General features: G+C 38.0%; 1 protein-coding gene across 2 annotated transcripts; it reads left to right on the top strand.

Moving 5' to 3' along the window:
* The first annotated feature begins 7,998 nt into the window (after positions 1–7,998).
* Positions 7,999–16,081, top strand: LOC111261917 (U20-hexatoxin-Hi1a). Of its 2 annotated transcripts, none has more exons than XM_022835802.2 (10): positions 7,999–8,084; positions 8,571–8,601; positions 8,802–8,894; positions 9,199–9,399; positions 9,770–9,845; positions 9,950–10,016; positions 10,715–10,822; positions 10,934–10,983; positions 12,015–12,088; positions 15,755–16,081. In XM_022835802.2, exons 1-10 carry the CDS (start codon positions 8,055–8,057, stop codon positions 15,904–15,906), a joined length of 882 nt encoding a protein of 293 aa, XP_022691537.1. In that variant the 5' UTR covers positions 7,999–8,054; the 3' UTR covers positions 15,907–16,081. The 2 variants fall into 2 exon arrangements, with proteins under 2 accessions (XP_022691537.1, XP_022691539.1); XM_022835804.2 differs by lacking the exon at positions 15,755–16,081 and adding an exon at positions 12,470–12,855.
* The last annotated feature ends 352 nt before the right edge of the window (positions 16,082–16,433 follow it).

A 16,433-nucleotide genomic window follows, 5' to 3' on the forward strand; every position in this document is an offset into this window, starting at 1 on the left:
CCGCGTTTTTTACTTTTCTTTGTTAATTTCCAGATATAACATTTTGCAAATTTGAACAGATTGAAGTTTATTCTTCTCTTCGTTTTGTTACTTCAATCAAATGCAGATTGCCAGCTATCTTAGCCGCTGTTGAGGCATTGAATACGGATTTCATTCAGATGGACATTGTGCATATGTGGCAGAAGCATTCGTGAATATGTTCTATTGAAGTTTGAACTATTTTAGTGAGAGTTACGTTATGAGCCCTGCTGGGTACTTTCAGACTTTCTATACCCATTTCGCCCCGACCATAGGAGAAATGCAGTGCGGTAGCCCACGCAACAGTTCTCTTCTACCTTACGTAAAGCCAAGGGATTTGAATAAGTCGATATAGGAAAAACTATTGAAATATTTAGAATGTTCGCCCCTGTGCTTATCCGGGCTAAAACTAAATTTACGCCTTACAAAATTGAAATTGGTTTAATTAGTGCATAAGCAAATTTGTTTCTATTATGTCGGAGAAGAAACTTTTAGTGGTAGGGCCTATACTATAGGGTATATATACAATACGGCCGTAAAATATTCAACTCCAGTATCTTTTTCGTCGTTGGGAATTTCGGAGGATACGTAAGGCACATATATCACCGGCCGCCAATTGTGCCTAGTGTTAGACTAGCGAATTCACCAAACCCATATTTCCTAGCCTTGAGCAATCGTTGTTGTAATCGCATTACCTTAATCGACCTTCAAATCAACGGACTCGTACAAACGAACATAAATATTATAACCTCTCGCGATAAAAATGCTGTTTATCGAGAGCGTAATAGAACCACATGGTTGATATGTTTTGCTTAGTTTTAATATTTCGCAATAGAAAAAGGGTATAATGTCATAAACTTCGTAGCTAGGGTCAGTTTCAATTTTTGAAACTCACATAGTCACCGGGGCGATACAGTTTGTAGTGCACTATAATATTTGATAATTATAATAATTTACAGCTATATAATATATTTTCAGATCATTCGGCTGTTCGAGGTGTCCTATATTCTCCGGCAAGTGCGCGTTTATATCTAATACAAATATGGCCTCCTTTAAAGGCTGCCAGAGACTACTGCGTTTGAATGACTTATGTCGGCGTCGTTTCTGACTCGGTTAGAAGATTTATTAAGTAAGAACGAAGCCATTTTAGGATGGCGGCATAAGTATCTACATGTTTCATGTTTTCCAGTATCAATCAGACTACGCTCTATCAAAAGTACGTTATTAATCAAAATATATATAGTGGAAAAATCGAAATGCATCTATAAGCTGGATTTTGACGTATACTTAACGGTCGTATACAAATAACGGTGATGTCTAGCAGAATAACGTTAGGCTATATCAAGTCTATCATTATTTAACTGTATCCCATTTTGGAAAATAACACAAATTATAGAATGATGTGATACGCGTTCAATTTCATTCTTTTCTATGGCACAGTAATGAGTACTGTTTTTTTGCCGCGATTAATAAGGTACAATACGGCCCGCATGAGGCGTCTTGGACATTTTTAAATGTATAAGGTGCAGCGATAAAAAGAACGAACTTCTTGTAAAAAAAATAGGCGTATTTTTTTGGGGCGTGGTTTCTCTTCGGTGACGGGTCTCGAAGTAGTGTTTTGCGGACACATTCAACGGGATTTACGTATTAAAAACTTAACTAGAAAAGATTACGCTATAATGTTTAAATGAAAAAATAAGGTTTTTACCAAATTGACCGGTGAAAGCTTGTAAGGGCTTATCCAACTTGCGGTAATATTGCCTTAGCTTGGGGCGAAGGTTGCGCCAAAATTACAATTCATGCAGGTGTGGCGGAAGGGCATGCTAAGGGCAATGTTTGGTAAATGCAGATAAAACCTATACACAATCTGTACACCCTATTAACTAAGCAGTCTTGCAACTTAATCCAAATGCCGAAAGCAATAGCGACATCCGTGACAACAACGGACAACGTGGTAACAACATAGGACAACGTGAGCGGCAAAGCTTCTTGAAAATATTGATAGGTAGAAAATAAACTCCTTACGGTTCCAGTTGTTGCCTGGCGTCAATATGGAGGAGCTTTTAATTGAATAAGATTCGCGGAATTGATCCAGCGCCAATGTTCAAACGAGTATTGTCAAACATCTTTTAAATCGAGTTTAGGGAGGAAGGTTAGAAATGGAAAAGCCATTATTTATATTAGCAGCTAGCTAGCTAGCTAGTTGTTTACAGGCAAAAGAAGAACAAAATCGATTTATTTTTTTACGATTTATAATGGAAATGCGCATTTCTGTATTTTTGATAAAAAGAGAGATAAACAGCCGCTTAGATGCAGCTTTTCAATAGCCAACAACACGGCTGGTTCGAATTTTTCCCCTACCCAAGAAGTACGTGTATTGGTTCAGTGTGTACGGTTTTCGAACTTAATTGTTTAATCATACATTTACTTAAATAAAGAAATTTTCCCACAAGTAGCCCGTATGTCAGTAAAAAGTGCTCGACTGCGTCACGACTGTTGCAGATTTACACGAACCTGCAAAGCAGACAAACCGATGTACTTGAGATAATTAGTTCGTGACCCACAGATGAAACGAAGCTTTTACTGTCATGAAGAATTACTACTGGGCCGAAAATTGGGCAGAAATGAACCTGGACGAAAGTGAAGTTGCGCTGGGTTACAACCGAACGGAAACTATTTATATAGAGCACCATTTAAACACGCGTCTGTATGGACAGCAGTAGTAATCACGTTGCTGCAACATGGTTGGCCAATTGTACCGATACGTAAATGCTGCAGACGCATTTATGGGAATGAATGGGAGAAAGTTTGCCTCCAAATAAACGTAAGGTTACGCGTTGAAAATATGAATTTTTTTTATCTCTGTACAAATTGTGTAACATATAGATCATCTCTGCTGGCTTTATGGCGTTCAAAGGGTCCTTGTTTGAACTTTTAGAAGCTAAAAGCGTTGAGAGATATATTCAGATCCAAAAACTAGGTCTCTAAGAATATACCAGACGTCGCTAGAGTCATTTGACTGTTGCTAAATGAGGAAAGCTGTTCCATGCCAGCTGGAAAGCCAACAGGAAAATCATCAACTGACTCAAGTTCCCTTATACTGATGGAAACAGACATCCGTTGGCTGTTTCTAGGCATACATACATTAACCTACGCAGAAGCTCGCCGAACAGTCATTATAGTTATTATAACGCCTCCAGGGACATGGCCACGTTCGAAATACATGGCTGCCTCAATGAATATATAATCGTCTTGTGGGGAGCAAATCTTTACGTACACTTCCAAGGAGAAAACACCAAGTCGACTTGAACACATGCTTGGTGAAAAATTTCTGTGTATTCATTGTTACATAAGCAAAACGACTCGTTGCTATGAGCAATATCAATAACTCACTGTCCAGTGGTATCATTTGTACGCTTAATTGGTTGGCCACAACTTTTAACACACACACACACACACACCTTATAAACCTTCACAACCCTTGAGTGCCAGGTTAACACTGATTCTGTCACGACGCCATCATCTAAGTACACAAAATACTGAAGCGAACATTTCTTTTCGGGTATACTATCGATTTTGCCTATGTGGGCCTACTAGAAGCGCCTAGATATTTATATCCTTCTAATTAGGCTACGCTGTGTGGCATCGATAGCATTGCTTGTCGTTTTTACTAATAATTTAGACGTAACTATCGTTAGACATCTGTCTATATATTTCTATCTATATAATGGTTTCGTATCTGCGACCACCGTAAGTTTACTTGAACATAATTGTCGTACGGGCAACGTGCCTAAAAGACTTGGCGCGTAGCACCATATTTCTTGGGACGTTGGGACGTGACAAGCAAACCATGAAAGGTAAACACATCGCCTGTTAATTACTGACTTTCAAAATGAGGCCAAATAAGCTCAAGATCACCGAAAGAGCTAGAGCCCCAAGCCGTTTCGAGCGACAGGGTGGCGGCACGACATTGGCTGCGTTTTGTGCGCGCACACTACGTTGATAGGATATCTTCTATTCTGGGCCGCGTAAGAGTTTGCATGTATCACAGAACGATGTCAGAGACAATTCTGATAAATTTTCTCAGCCAGTTATTTCAAAAACGGTCAAAAATTTCCGCAAAATTCTACGCAGTATGTACAACATTGGACTTCCGAAAAACAAACTTCCCTCATATCTTTCCATACTGTGGGATATAGGGGTTTTCTTTATATTCATAATTTTTTAAATGTTTTAAAAAAAAATTCTTAGCAACTCTGCTACGATACTGGTATGACTGATAATATATTTCGAATACTCATAACGTATATTATCTCAAGCAGCTCTTGCCATAACACAAATTGCACGTTGAATTTTAAGGCGTCAGACCGTCCTCTTAAAGCGCTCTAAACATGAATAGCTAACACCTATAGCGTGGTCACACTAAAAATATGCAGAAATTTCAACGTCAGTATAGAAGAGTCGTGATATTCTCAATTGTTTATCTATTTAATAGAATCCAGAAACAGAGAAAGACTAATAAAATACATTCAATTTGTATCTTCGAGTGACGTAAAATTTGTAGTTGAGCGCTTTCGGTAGCCAATATATTCTGTCTGTGTTTTTGTGAGTACGCCTTTCTAGGTGAATTTGCAGAGCACAAGTGAAGTAAGCTACTCTTTTATAATACCCGCAAGTTTAATAACTTCTAGCCAGCTGTGAAGTGGAGACTATTTGGGCTGGATATTAAATTTCGAATGACGGCGCCCAGTTCATCCGAGCCGTCGATTGTCTTTGCGCGGGACATATGAAGGTGTCACTTAAATCTGATGCAACGCGGCGAGGTCATCTAGATCTCTTTCTTAATAGTTGAATGCGTTTCAGGTACAATGACTTCCGAGATGTCAGTAATTATTAACATTATTGTTAACAGGACAACGATATAAACACAGTCAATTTGTGATCGTGTTACTAAGTAAGTTGTTATTTATTCTATACGCTAAGACACTATTTAGCATGCTTTCTACGCCTTCTTCTATTTAGTCTGCTACGTGAATCATCATCATCATCCTCATTAGTTCGTCATGTTTACCATGACGAGGCGCGAGACATATGAACACAATTTTTTTTTATCTATCGATAGGAATTCTACAAAAAAATATTGCAATGCGACAATGTTTGTCAGCGAACGCATTTGTGTACCTTTCCAGACGCATTAATTAGCGAATAACTGTTAAATTATAATAATAATAATAATAATCGTATTGTAAAATTACCAAATCATTAAAACATACTACAGCATATAGCAGTTGCTAATATATAATTATATATTATTAATACGTTCTTATATATTATTATATTAATAATAATAAAGTTCTGGATTCATATCGCGAACTTCCGTACCACCAAGTCTCTTTTTACACCAAACAGAAAGACCTATTTTAAGGTGCTACAATTTCCAAAAACTACAAATAAATATACGAGGCTTTTTTTGCTCATTCTCATTTCTTAGAGCGTCTCTGCGCATTAAATATATTGAACACGAGCGACCATAATTTGCCATTAGCAGGTACAATCAGCTTAATGGTAAAGAATCACACAGAGCTAGTCATCCTACTTTTCAAATATCACGTAACACTAAAGTAAGCATGCGCAGCTCCGAATATTTGGAGAAGCTTTACGGTATAAAACCGACATGAAAACATATCCGACAGCAGTATTTCAACGAACGATTAATCTGAGAACTTAAACTTAGCTAAGAGCAATACTGTAATTTAGATCAAGATAAAAAATCCTATAGACAAATGACCACAGCTGCCTAGAACCTTCTCAAACGGCTCAAACTTCTTCTTCTTCCGCCGGCAAGAGTAGGTAAGTGAAACCTAGATAATATAGCAATAGCCAATTGGGCCATCATCAGTATTTCTATATTCGATATTATCCGGATTATATCCGGATGTTTGGAAAGTTATTTTAGGGAAATTACGTTAACTGAAATTTGACTATTTTAAACGAAGCATTTTATGCCGGATCCATTTTGCTATATGATTTCCGTTATACGGTGGGTTCTTTGATAATCGCAGCACTCAGTTACTCTCTTTGCACTGCCCTGCACAACATCGAAAAATACAAAGGCCTTTTTATTGGACAGGAACGTAATGCAGTAACCGGGTCGGCTGTGTATCCGGCAGACCATCAACCCCGATCCACCATACGCTCGGATGGATGAGCTGAAAACTTTTTATTTGTTTAAAATATTTTGACGAATTTTCTACTTAAAAAGTATTTTTCGTGTTCTACGTCTAACACTTCAGTCGTTTAGGGCTCATTCAGACGGCTGGCTTTTGCCGGCACCAAACGGACTGTGTCTACGCCCGAATTCGAACCGTGGTTACCGTGCGTCCCAGAGTTAAGTACTGCGTACTACGCCTATCACTGCTGTCCCTTGTAAATATTGTACGTGCAGAACATACGAAAACATGTTTCACTGGAAGTCTTAGGATTTCTGTCATGTATGCTAAGTCGCTGGATCAATTCTTAAACGGCTAATTAAACGATAGAATAAGCGAGACATTCATAAACAGATTACGAGGTACAATATTAATAGTATGCAAGTCATACATAAATGATTAAATGGTATTCAATGAAGACCTTTTTCACGCCATATTGTTTTAGCTAGATATGAAGTAATCGATCGTTTGAGGATCGTGCAGATGTTTGTACTATTCAATCTACGTATCAATCAACCGTGAAAGACTCACCCGATTTACCCACAAGAAACCGATTAATCTAAAGATGCCCAAATTATTGCAAGGGCAAAAAATGTAATTTTGTTTTCTATGCATGTTAAGATGAGACCTGTTGGAGAAAAGGCCCTCAGAATTTTCCATAAAGGTAATGCCTCTCGTGCATTCCGAGCTCAGAGTGGATGATTTCAGGATTAACTGATGTTGTTTGTGAGTATCCCGAGCTGATGGCGAGGAGGCTAGACGGTCTCACTCACTTAGTCACATAAGGCAGTTAGGTATAACTCTTAGGTAGATCTTATCGCAATTGGATTTATTTTTTTCTCTAGTTTAATTTACAGGACTACAGAAGCTAACGAATCATCCGAACGATATTATCCAGTTAGAAACGAATAGCGATCAAACCGCTTCGGACGGAATTCGACTCATTGGCAAAAATTTCAAGATCGATCTCGTAAGAATCCAACTGAAAGCTAATGAGAAACATAAATTATAAGTTTTCGATATTTCAGCACGTTAGTAACGGTCACGTAGGTGGGCAACATGCTTCACAAAATTAATTAGGCCTTCACTATGCCTCAACGGACAATCAGGATTAACTTAGAGATAAAAAAAAAAAAAGCAAAATTTCAATTTTCTCTCTTTTTTGGTACTCACGGATCCCCATCGTCGTCATATTTTATAAGCAAATTGTGACGGCGCTGTTGCTGTCGTACAATACAGGTATGGCCTAAATTATGTCCCTGTGTGTTAATTTATGTAAGTAGCTTTAAGCAATTTTGCCATCAGGCGTCAGGCACGATCCAGGCGTGCGTATTGTCATATATAGTTAAGAAGTTACTCGCCTTTTATAGTACAGTCTCAATTATCGTATTGGGCTTGGTCACGACGTAACAGTAACGAAACAATCAATTCGAAATCATTAACTTGATGAGCTAATTAAATATCCCGCCTCGAAAAAGTACATAACTACAACCAAGACTACTCTTATTTACGTCGCTGTGTTTTGTAATGCAATGCAGGCAAGCCCATTACTCGTGTTTTGTCTTGCAGCTCGGAATGGTCAAGCTCGTGATGCATTCGTACAAATTGAGATTTGATTCTCTGCTTGCACCTCAAGCCAGCTCGTGCGTATTGTAGTTTTACTTCCGTAATCATAAAAATCTTGAGCACATCAACAAATCGAACGCAGTTGTGACTCTTTGTCAACGGAGCTCTTTGCCTTAGAAGGTCAACTCTTTGTATATATATATATATATATGTATATACATCAAGCTGGCACCGAGTCCTTCGTTTTCGTTGTTGGAGAAAATGGCTACCTACAAACTGCTCGTCATATCAGTAAGTGAATACTTACGATTACTCTAAGACACCATAAAGTAGAACAGTTTTAGGTAAAATGCATTCTATGAACCTTTGAAACGAGCATTATTCATTGCGCCATGCGTGTTCAACGTTGCTTTTTACACTTTATCAACTTTAGCAGGATAAAAAGTTCCACCAAAACAGCAAAAAATTGCGATAATTTTCAGTGCCCATTTGAATTTTCAAAAGGCGCGAAAGTTCTGAACTATTTGTTCACACAGTTTTCGTACTGCGTGAAACGTGTGATATATATATATATATATGCGTGTGCTTTTTAGCTAGACATATATACTAAATAAAATGTGGCTTTCAAAATATCTGTATAATACGCTTCGTAACAAAGTAAATTGACTGTAGTAAAGAAGTATTCAAACCATATTTGATAACTAAATTCAAGGCTAAAGGGAGAAAGGCTTCTACACGTCGAAGCATTGTATAAAATACCTATTACTGCTTCTCTAGCTTATCGGGGTACTCAACGGAACCCTCAAAGGTATGTTATCGTCATCTCTGAAAATTCGATACTTAGCTCTAGATCAATAAACGTGTAAAAATTGAATATTATTGGGTTCGGCGTAAGCATACTACGAGCCGTTAGTTAACAAACTAAAAGTAAAAACCAGTATCAGATTCATTCATAGCTTTGATATAATCTGATTATGTCAAATAATTGTGAATGTTTACGTATTTCAGGGCAATTCGTCACTCATAATTGCGCCCAGCATAGGGTGCGGGCAAAAAGCAGAATCGCGCAGGGATCCGATTTTATTGGCCTGAACTATAATAGTAAGTTCGTATACACAATTTGGTCAGAATGTTAATAACGTTTTTAAAGATGGTGCTCAAGAGAATTTAAACTGGAACTATTCATTGCATCAGTCCCCGTAAAATTTATATTGCAATCAACATAATCTAGGCCCCGTACGAAGTGGCAAGGTTATTGTGACCGGCCTGTCGCATGGTGCTATTTATTGACGCTTGGGATTAATTGGGCTCCTTAGAAAGCCTTATATTTAGAACATTCAGAGAATGGAACGAGAAGGTGCTGTACAATGTTGATAGCTCAAATAAAATAACATTTTTCTTTAAGGTGGTTTTGATCGTTCGAAACTAGAAGAATTGTTTATTCCTGAGTGCGAAGGCAACCGAGTGGACTATGCTGCTAGACAATGCTTTGATATTGGACGCAGCTTCTGTGCCTGTGCGGCTATCAATGGCACCATGCTTACTGACTGGAGGGATAACCTTCAAGCATGCAACTGTGTTCGCGCTCAACAAGTCGCCAGACAGGGTCAGAATATACATACCCAGATATACGATGCGTCTGTCTTCATAGATGCTGCAAAGGTTTTTGGAATCAGACAATTGTCCGGTGTAGAAGGTCCCATAAAAATGGCTGATGCTTTCAACACACCGCACGCTGTTCAGCTCCTTTACTATATCGTAATTGCCGGTTTAAGCTGTAGATATACACATTAGACTACGAATGTGTAGGCTCTACCAAAGGAATCGCATAAAAATTATACATAGGTCTTTTAATTTCTGCCTTTCTTCCCAAACGGTGAATGGTATTAAGGCAAGACGAAATTACATTCACATCAGCTGTTCAAATAATTTCATCTCCGACTATTTCTGCCTTGCATCTGGATGGCGCTTTACAGCGGCAGGGTATACTGGCATTCCTGCATGCGATCAGTCCGGGTTCTTCCAGAAGAGACAGTGCATTCCGCATGGCTGGTTAGTAGTTAAATAGGCTATTATAAATTTTAGTATATATAGTTCCTTATTTGGATAAGCAATTTATCTTATTGGCTAGTCCCTAATCGCGTGTTTTTTTAAAGGTGTGATACAGTCGACCCAGTAACTGGATATGTGATCAAAGGCCACAATAACTTAGACCCACTTATGGTAAGATGCCTAGCTGAGTGCACGAGTACCTTTCGAAACTGATTTTTATGGAATATAAATTATCCATGTAAATTTCTAACTTAAGACTTTCCTTTATGGGTAAATTGAACGTGAAAGTTCATCGAATTTGCGCTTGCAAAGTTTGCTCCTAACCATCTTCGAAAACGAATAGATCCACAAAATTGAGCTACAAGATTTGAATCAGTGGAGTGGAAATCACTCGTGCCTGCCTATGGCAAAGTCACGTTTGATCACTGTGGGTATGATGATATTTCCTATCAGTAGATTATTAAGGATTGGCTTCACCAGGATCCAGGGAATAAACTCGTTGCTAAAACATTGGCGCTGTGAAGTTGCAACCGCTATATAAAAAGCAAGCCAACAAAGCCTCCATCTGCAATACGCCGCTGTATTTTCCGAAACTAGTTTAACCGTGTTGACAGTTTACCCTTTCCAATTATTCCTCTATAGCATTAATTATGCTTCTAATTTTCGCAGTCGTTCAGGTTTACTCAGCACCTGATATGGGAATATTGGGTTCGAATCTTTACTCATCGAAGCCCGAAGTTTGATACATCGCTAAATCTGAAAATTTGAAACGTGTCAATACTTCCGTATTCAGTAAAATAACAATGTTTTTTTTTTTTTTTCACTAAACATAACACATCTTGCATGTCTTATATGTGTAATTTATGTAGTACCGACAATCACGAAGCCGAAATATACTCCTTAGACGTCCAAATCTACATTACCAAGGTCGTCATAATCACCAGTTTGGTATGAAACCCAAATCGTCTGAAGAAAAGGTGAGAGAGAACGAACAAATAGTTTGGATGCGTCTTATACGGAACATGTGCCTAAAACGAAACGTGTGACGATTTAAACCTTCAAATAAACCCACGTTAAATTCTTTCCAGGGCAGAGGGTTCGAACAACATGCACATGACTACCATCGACGTATGAAAAGGTAAGACTCCATGACGAAGCGACGCTCGCTAGACATATATAATAATAATAAATAATATGTATTTGAATTATCTATATATGTGTGTGTTTATATGAGGTGACGGTCACAGACTAAATTGTTATATACGTTCAGTGTAACTATGAATGCCTCCCTTGCCATCTTATCTGTCTATATAAGATGAGCTCATTCAAGTTGTTTTTCTACCACTTTACGGGTAGTTCATAAGCTGGAGCTTCATTCGAATGAGACGAACGAAGATTTCAATATAGTAAATGGTTAAAACAATCATGAGTACACAGCAACCAGAGATGACAGAAGTGCAGTAGTAACATAGTTGCCTATTGAGTAGACGGACACGAAGGTAGTCTAGCTTTGAAGCTGGGAGTGGAGAGACATCTTCATTCTACTGTAAATATGCAAGATATAGGGAAGGTTAAAAATATACCGTAGTAATCCAAAGATACCCCGTTCCCACGTATAAGCTGCGCTCTGATATTCGTAAACGGAAAAACGAAAAACGATGATCCGAACATATTGCAAGGAAAAATAAAAGCGTCATAGAAGAAAGCTAGCAGTAAATGTAGCGCGCGTATTTATTTTTAACTATTAAAATTTGGTTAAAAACGTCCGGCTTATCATTGAGCAAATACCATAGTAATCGCTTCTCCTGCTTGGCCTTTACAGATAGTTTGCAATGAACCCCCTATTCCAATAGGTCCCCGAAGTCATGCTTAAACTAACGCTGCCAAGGGCTGTCGTAGAAAGGACAATTAGCAGTTACGAGACAAGATGGCTACGAGAAAAGCGAAATGGTTGAAAGAGATAATTGTCCGTTTGACCATAATGTGTAAATAACGTTCTGTCTTTCATAGAATTATTTGTGATTTGTTCCACGTTTTTTAAAACAATTAAAAAAATATTATAACGGAATATTTTATATTTGTGTGACGTGTTCAAACGTACCCTATTGATTTCTTGCGTCAAGTTTTCATCGAAGAAATAGTTACCCTAAAGTTTTTTTGTCGAGCCAGGCCAAAGCATCATCGTTCGAAGAATCAAAAGAAGTTCGACCCGGACCAAAGCCCAGAAGAAACTGAAAAAACTTGTAAGTACCTATAGTATCTTTGCATTGGACGTTTCGCACAAATTCACATAAAGGACGCTGGCAACCTTAGATCATTACCAGTAATATTTTGCAAACGTACAATTTAATTCATAATGATACTGTAACTCTTAGGCTATCGAACGTTTCTTAGTTTATAATCTAGTCCATCACGTCAGTATTTGTTTGTCAACGTCGATACGCTTGTGGATGATTTTGTGTATAGGCCTTCCATATGTCAATCTTTGTTAGAAAAGCTACCTTTTTCTACTGTTCTCACCCAAAGCTTGTTTAATCTTATTGACTCATATGTTGTATAGAGCTAGACTATGAATAGGCACTATAGTACCTGTGAAATCACCCTGTATTGGTACATTTTTTCAGCGTAACTTGTGCGGCCGTCTTTCGGACAGCGTGTAGTTACTGTGGAAAAACATCACATTCTACAGCCATGAAGTGCATCCATTACAAATATACAGATTTTTTTTATTACGGTTAAATTATTATTAGATAAGAATTATACAAATTGGTGAAAAAATCAAATCGAGGTGTACAAATAATGCAGTGATATAAACTTTCATTCCTGGAGATCATCATTTGGCGGTAAAGATATATGTGAATCTGTAAATGATTAAGTAAACCTCGATATCGATAGTAAGTTTTTATTGACGCTAATGGGAAAGCATTATAGACTGCATAGGATTGGAACTTTTCCATAGAAAATACAGAACGAAGGTCAAATGGCTAAGGAGATAAGCCTTGTCCTTAACAGCAGACTCTAACCTTGCTAGTTTTTTTTGCTTGGGTTTGTTAGTGTACCGGGATTATGTAATGTCTACTGAAACACAAGAGAATAGCGCCAAATACGTTGTTCTTCATAGGTGTGATCTTCGCTTGAGGCTCTTTATCCATCACTAATCTACACTACGTCACAACGAAGACTGCAGTACACTTTACAGACAACAGTGCATTTTTAGCCATTCTTTACACGTGACAGTAGTTATAATAACGGTCCCGAACCTTCGCCGTGAAAACTGAAGATAGTAGTTTAGTGAGTATTTCAGACAGGACAGACATCAGTACAAGCGAGTTCAACCTTTAGGCACCATTATACAAATCCTAGGAGGGTATAGCTCCGGGTGTTCCAGATAGTACGTAAACACCTTCATCAATATCTCATAAAGAAAATTATCTTCAGTTGCGTTGCTACCTGGAAAAGTATATGGGCAAATATATTAAAATTCGTGTCGATACGTAAATAGCATTGGGGACACACGCTTTTCTGTCACTCACGAAACTGACCACTGAAGGTATTTGGCAGAGGACTGACTCAATACATTAAGTACCAATAAAAAGGCCAGAATATGGTGCCTGCAGCAATCGGAGCTGGCGAGATAGCTAACATTGGAGTTCTTATATAAAAGGTATGTAACGATAGTATTCTAGGTGGCTCGAATATACCTATTGTCAAGGTACATGCAGTGCTTCATTCAATATCCAAGCAAGCACCCTGTCTGGAAGTTAAGCCAATCGCGTCGCGTTTAAAGCTTTATTAGTTAAAAGCTTGTGAAAATGAGTCTTTGAATAATAACGAGGTCTCTCCAGTTACCAAATCTATACGTAAAATATAAGTCAGTCATCATTCAAATTTTAAATGAGAGAGACATCGCCTAGTCGACTGCTTTTGAAATATCCACCGTACTACCTACGTTGTATTTGCACAAACTTCCAGACGAAACAAGGTCAAAGAAGGCAGTGGCACCAAGGCAGGCCAACAAAGTAAAACCGGCCAGCAAACAATGTAGCTGAAATAACCTAAAGAGGCCCAATGTAGAAACGAAACATGATTAAGACGAACATAGACAGTGTACACAACGCCGCCAAGCGACCCCCAGAAGATCACAATGAAATAGAATAATCGAGGCACACACAGAAACGGAAACTAATTAATAATAGGAGGAGGATTCTAAAACAACAAACAGTGCTAAAAAAAAACTAAGGGAGTCACAGAAAAAAGCAGAAAGTTCAACGAAGGCAATGAATTAAGAAGAGTTGAAAAACCTGAAGCAGGCCAGATGGCAGAACGATAAAAAACACCTGATGAAGATGATAAAACAAAGGGCACACTGGTTGGGAAAAATTCCATGAACGTAAAGAAACAACAGAGCGTGCTAATATATTTGAATATGTTAAGGAAGCGAATGTCAAACGAACGCGTGATAAGCCTTCACACTGACAATATGGTGAAGTATCAGAAAAACAAAATAAAAAAACAGCGGCGGCAAAACATCTGATGAGTTTCAAAAGTCGAAAAAAAAAATATGAAAGCTTTAAGGAAGCCAGGGAGGAGGACACCTGACGAAATTACAGAATAAATTGATACGAAGCATTCTATGAAAGACGCAGGCAAAAATAATAAGAGTTAATCTGATGGCGACACAGAACAAAAGCGAAGTGGACTTTACAGAAGATCACAAAGATAGCAGCAGTAAAAAACGTCTGATGGGAACATGGAAGATGATGCGAGAAAGCGAAGCTTAAAAGCCAACAAAAACAAAGCAAAGAAATTATGGAAAATGTACGAGAAGATAATACTTCGAAGGAAAATGAAGCTCCTGAAAATGTCACTGAACAAAACAGTAAGAAAACATTCAATGAAGTTAAATAACCAAAAGAACGAGAAACTTTAGAAGGAGTCACAGAAGACGATAACGGCAAGAAGACACCCTAGAAAGATAAGGGAACGAAAAAAAGTGGAGCTTCTCAAGACATTACAGAAGAAAGTAACCGGAAAATATCATTGAATTGAAGCTCACGAAAATATCAGCAAAACATTCAATGTAAATAAGTAGTCGAAGGAAGATAAAGTTCCAAAAAAAAGCACAAAAGGTATGAGTGAAGAAATATTCGATGCAAGGAAAATGCCACAAGGCACTGAACCTTATAAGGCAACCAGCGAAGGAAACTGTAACCAAGCACCCAGCGAAGATCTGGAGCCGTACGGAAGCGAACATCGAAGGAAACCATAAAAAATTACATTAAAGAAACATCTGAAAAGAAGTCGAGCTTTTTTGAAAGAAAACGGAAGGTCAAACAATGATAGGAACACACATGAAGAATCAAAAGGAAATAGAAAACGTAGTAATAATAATAATATAATAAACGTGCCAAAACTAGTCTAGCAAACGAAAGTTTGTTCCGTCTATGCTTCTATACAAAGTCGCCAACGTATAAAATAAAAATATTACGAGAAACCCGCCACAAGTGAGAAAAAGTAATTATTATGTGAAATGATAAGAATAAGATGAGGCAGCAATTTTTAGGAAATTATTAAAAAATTAAAGCAAAAAGCGATACTATGGTCCTGAAGTAAGTGAACTTGAAACAGGTAGACTGGGGCCCGACAAGATTTCTTAAAGTATTGTCAGAATAAATTTACAGGACGGCATTATTTTTACAAAATCTGTACGCCTAATTATCTCGATTGAATTCGCAAATTTTTGCCTGCAAAGTTGATTGTAGAAGATATGGAACCAGGCATAAGTTTCTTCAGCGAGAAGACATTCACTCAAATCAATACATCACGTCAATATTTTTTTTTATCTTAGCATACGTAGGCTACACTTAAACCTTTGCCTTCGTTGCTAATAAAACATTTTTTGATTTCAGCACCTCAGACTACGTCAGATGGGTACCTGTCTAAACTAGCTGAAGTTAATGAAAGCGACGAGCAGAGGACCACACCTACCACTCTGAAGAAAGAGGAGACGAGCGATAGAAACAAAGATACTACCTCACATAAATCTAACGGAGCTCGCTAAATTTATGATAGCATTCCAAAGAGGCATTAAACCACGAAAAATACAAAAAAAAAAAACTCTTAGTGAATGAAAACAGAAAAAGAAACGAGTTCGTACATATGTGATTTCGCTTAGGTAACTCGAAATTCACAATGTAGTGTATTATTAAATTCTTAGACATGATTTCATTTTATATATATGATATGTTTTGATTGTAGCTTTATCTTTGATCGAACAAGGCCGGCTCCACACCAGGCCCTAGGTACCTGAAAACAATCTGTTGTGATATTAATTATTTGCATTAGCTTGTTTCCCTCGGCTAACGGTACCAGGCGGGATGCCCTCATCCCGCATTTTTGACGTACTGCACCGCTGTCTCAGCTCCAGAGTGATTTCTTGGATAGCACGTCCTGACCGGATAGCTAAGCTTACATTTTATGAGCGGTTCGGGCTATCGCTATAGGCGACACAGTTTAACCGGGGTTCCTTCAGGAACTGCCGAGAGCCTTTTAGGCGGTCGGCGATGCCTTTTTTGGACAAACTGTTGC

The sequence above is a fragment of the Varroa jacobsoni genome, unplaced genomic scaffold, assembly GCF_002532875.2.
Source record: "Varroa jacobsoni isolate VJ856 unplaced genomic scaffold, vjacob_1.0 scaffold_614, whole genome shotgun sequence".
Classification (NCBI taxonomy): Eukaryota; Metazoa; Arthropoda; class Arachnida; order Mesostigmata; family Varroidae; genus Varroa; species Varroa jacobsoni.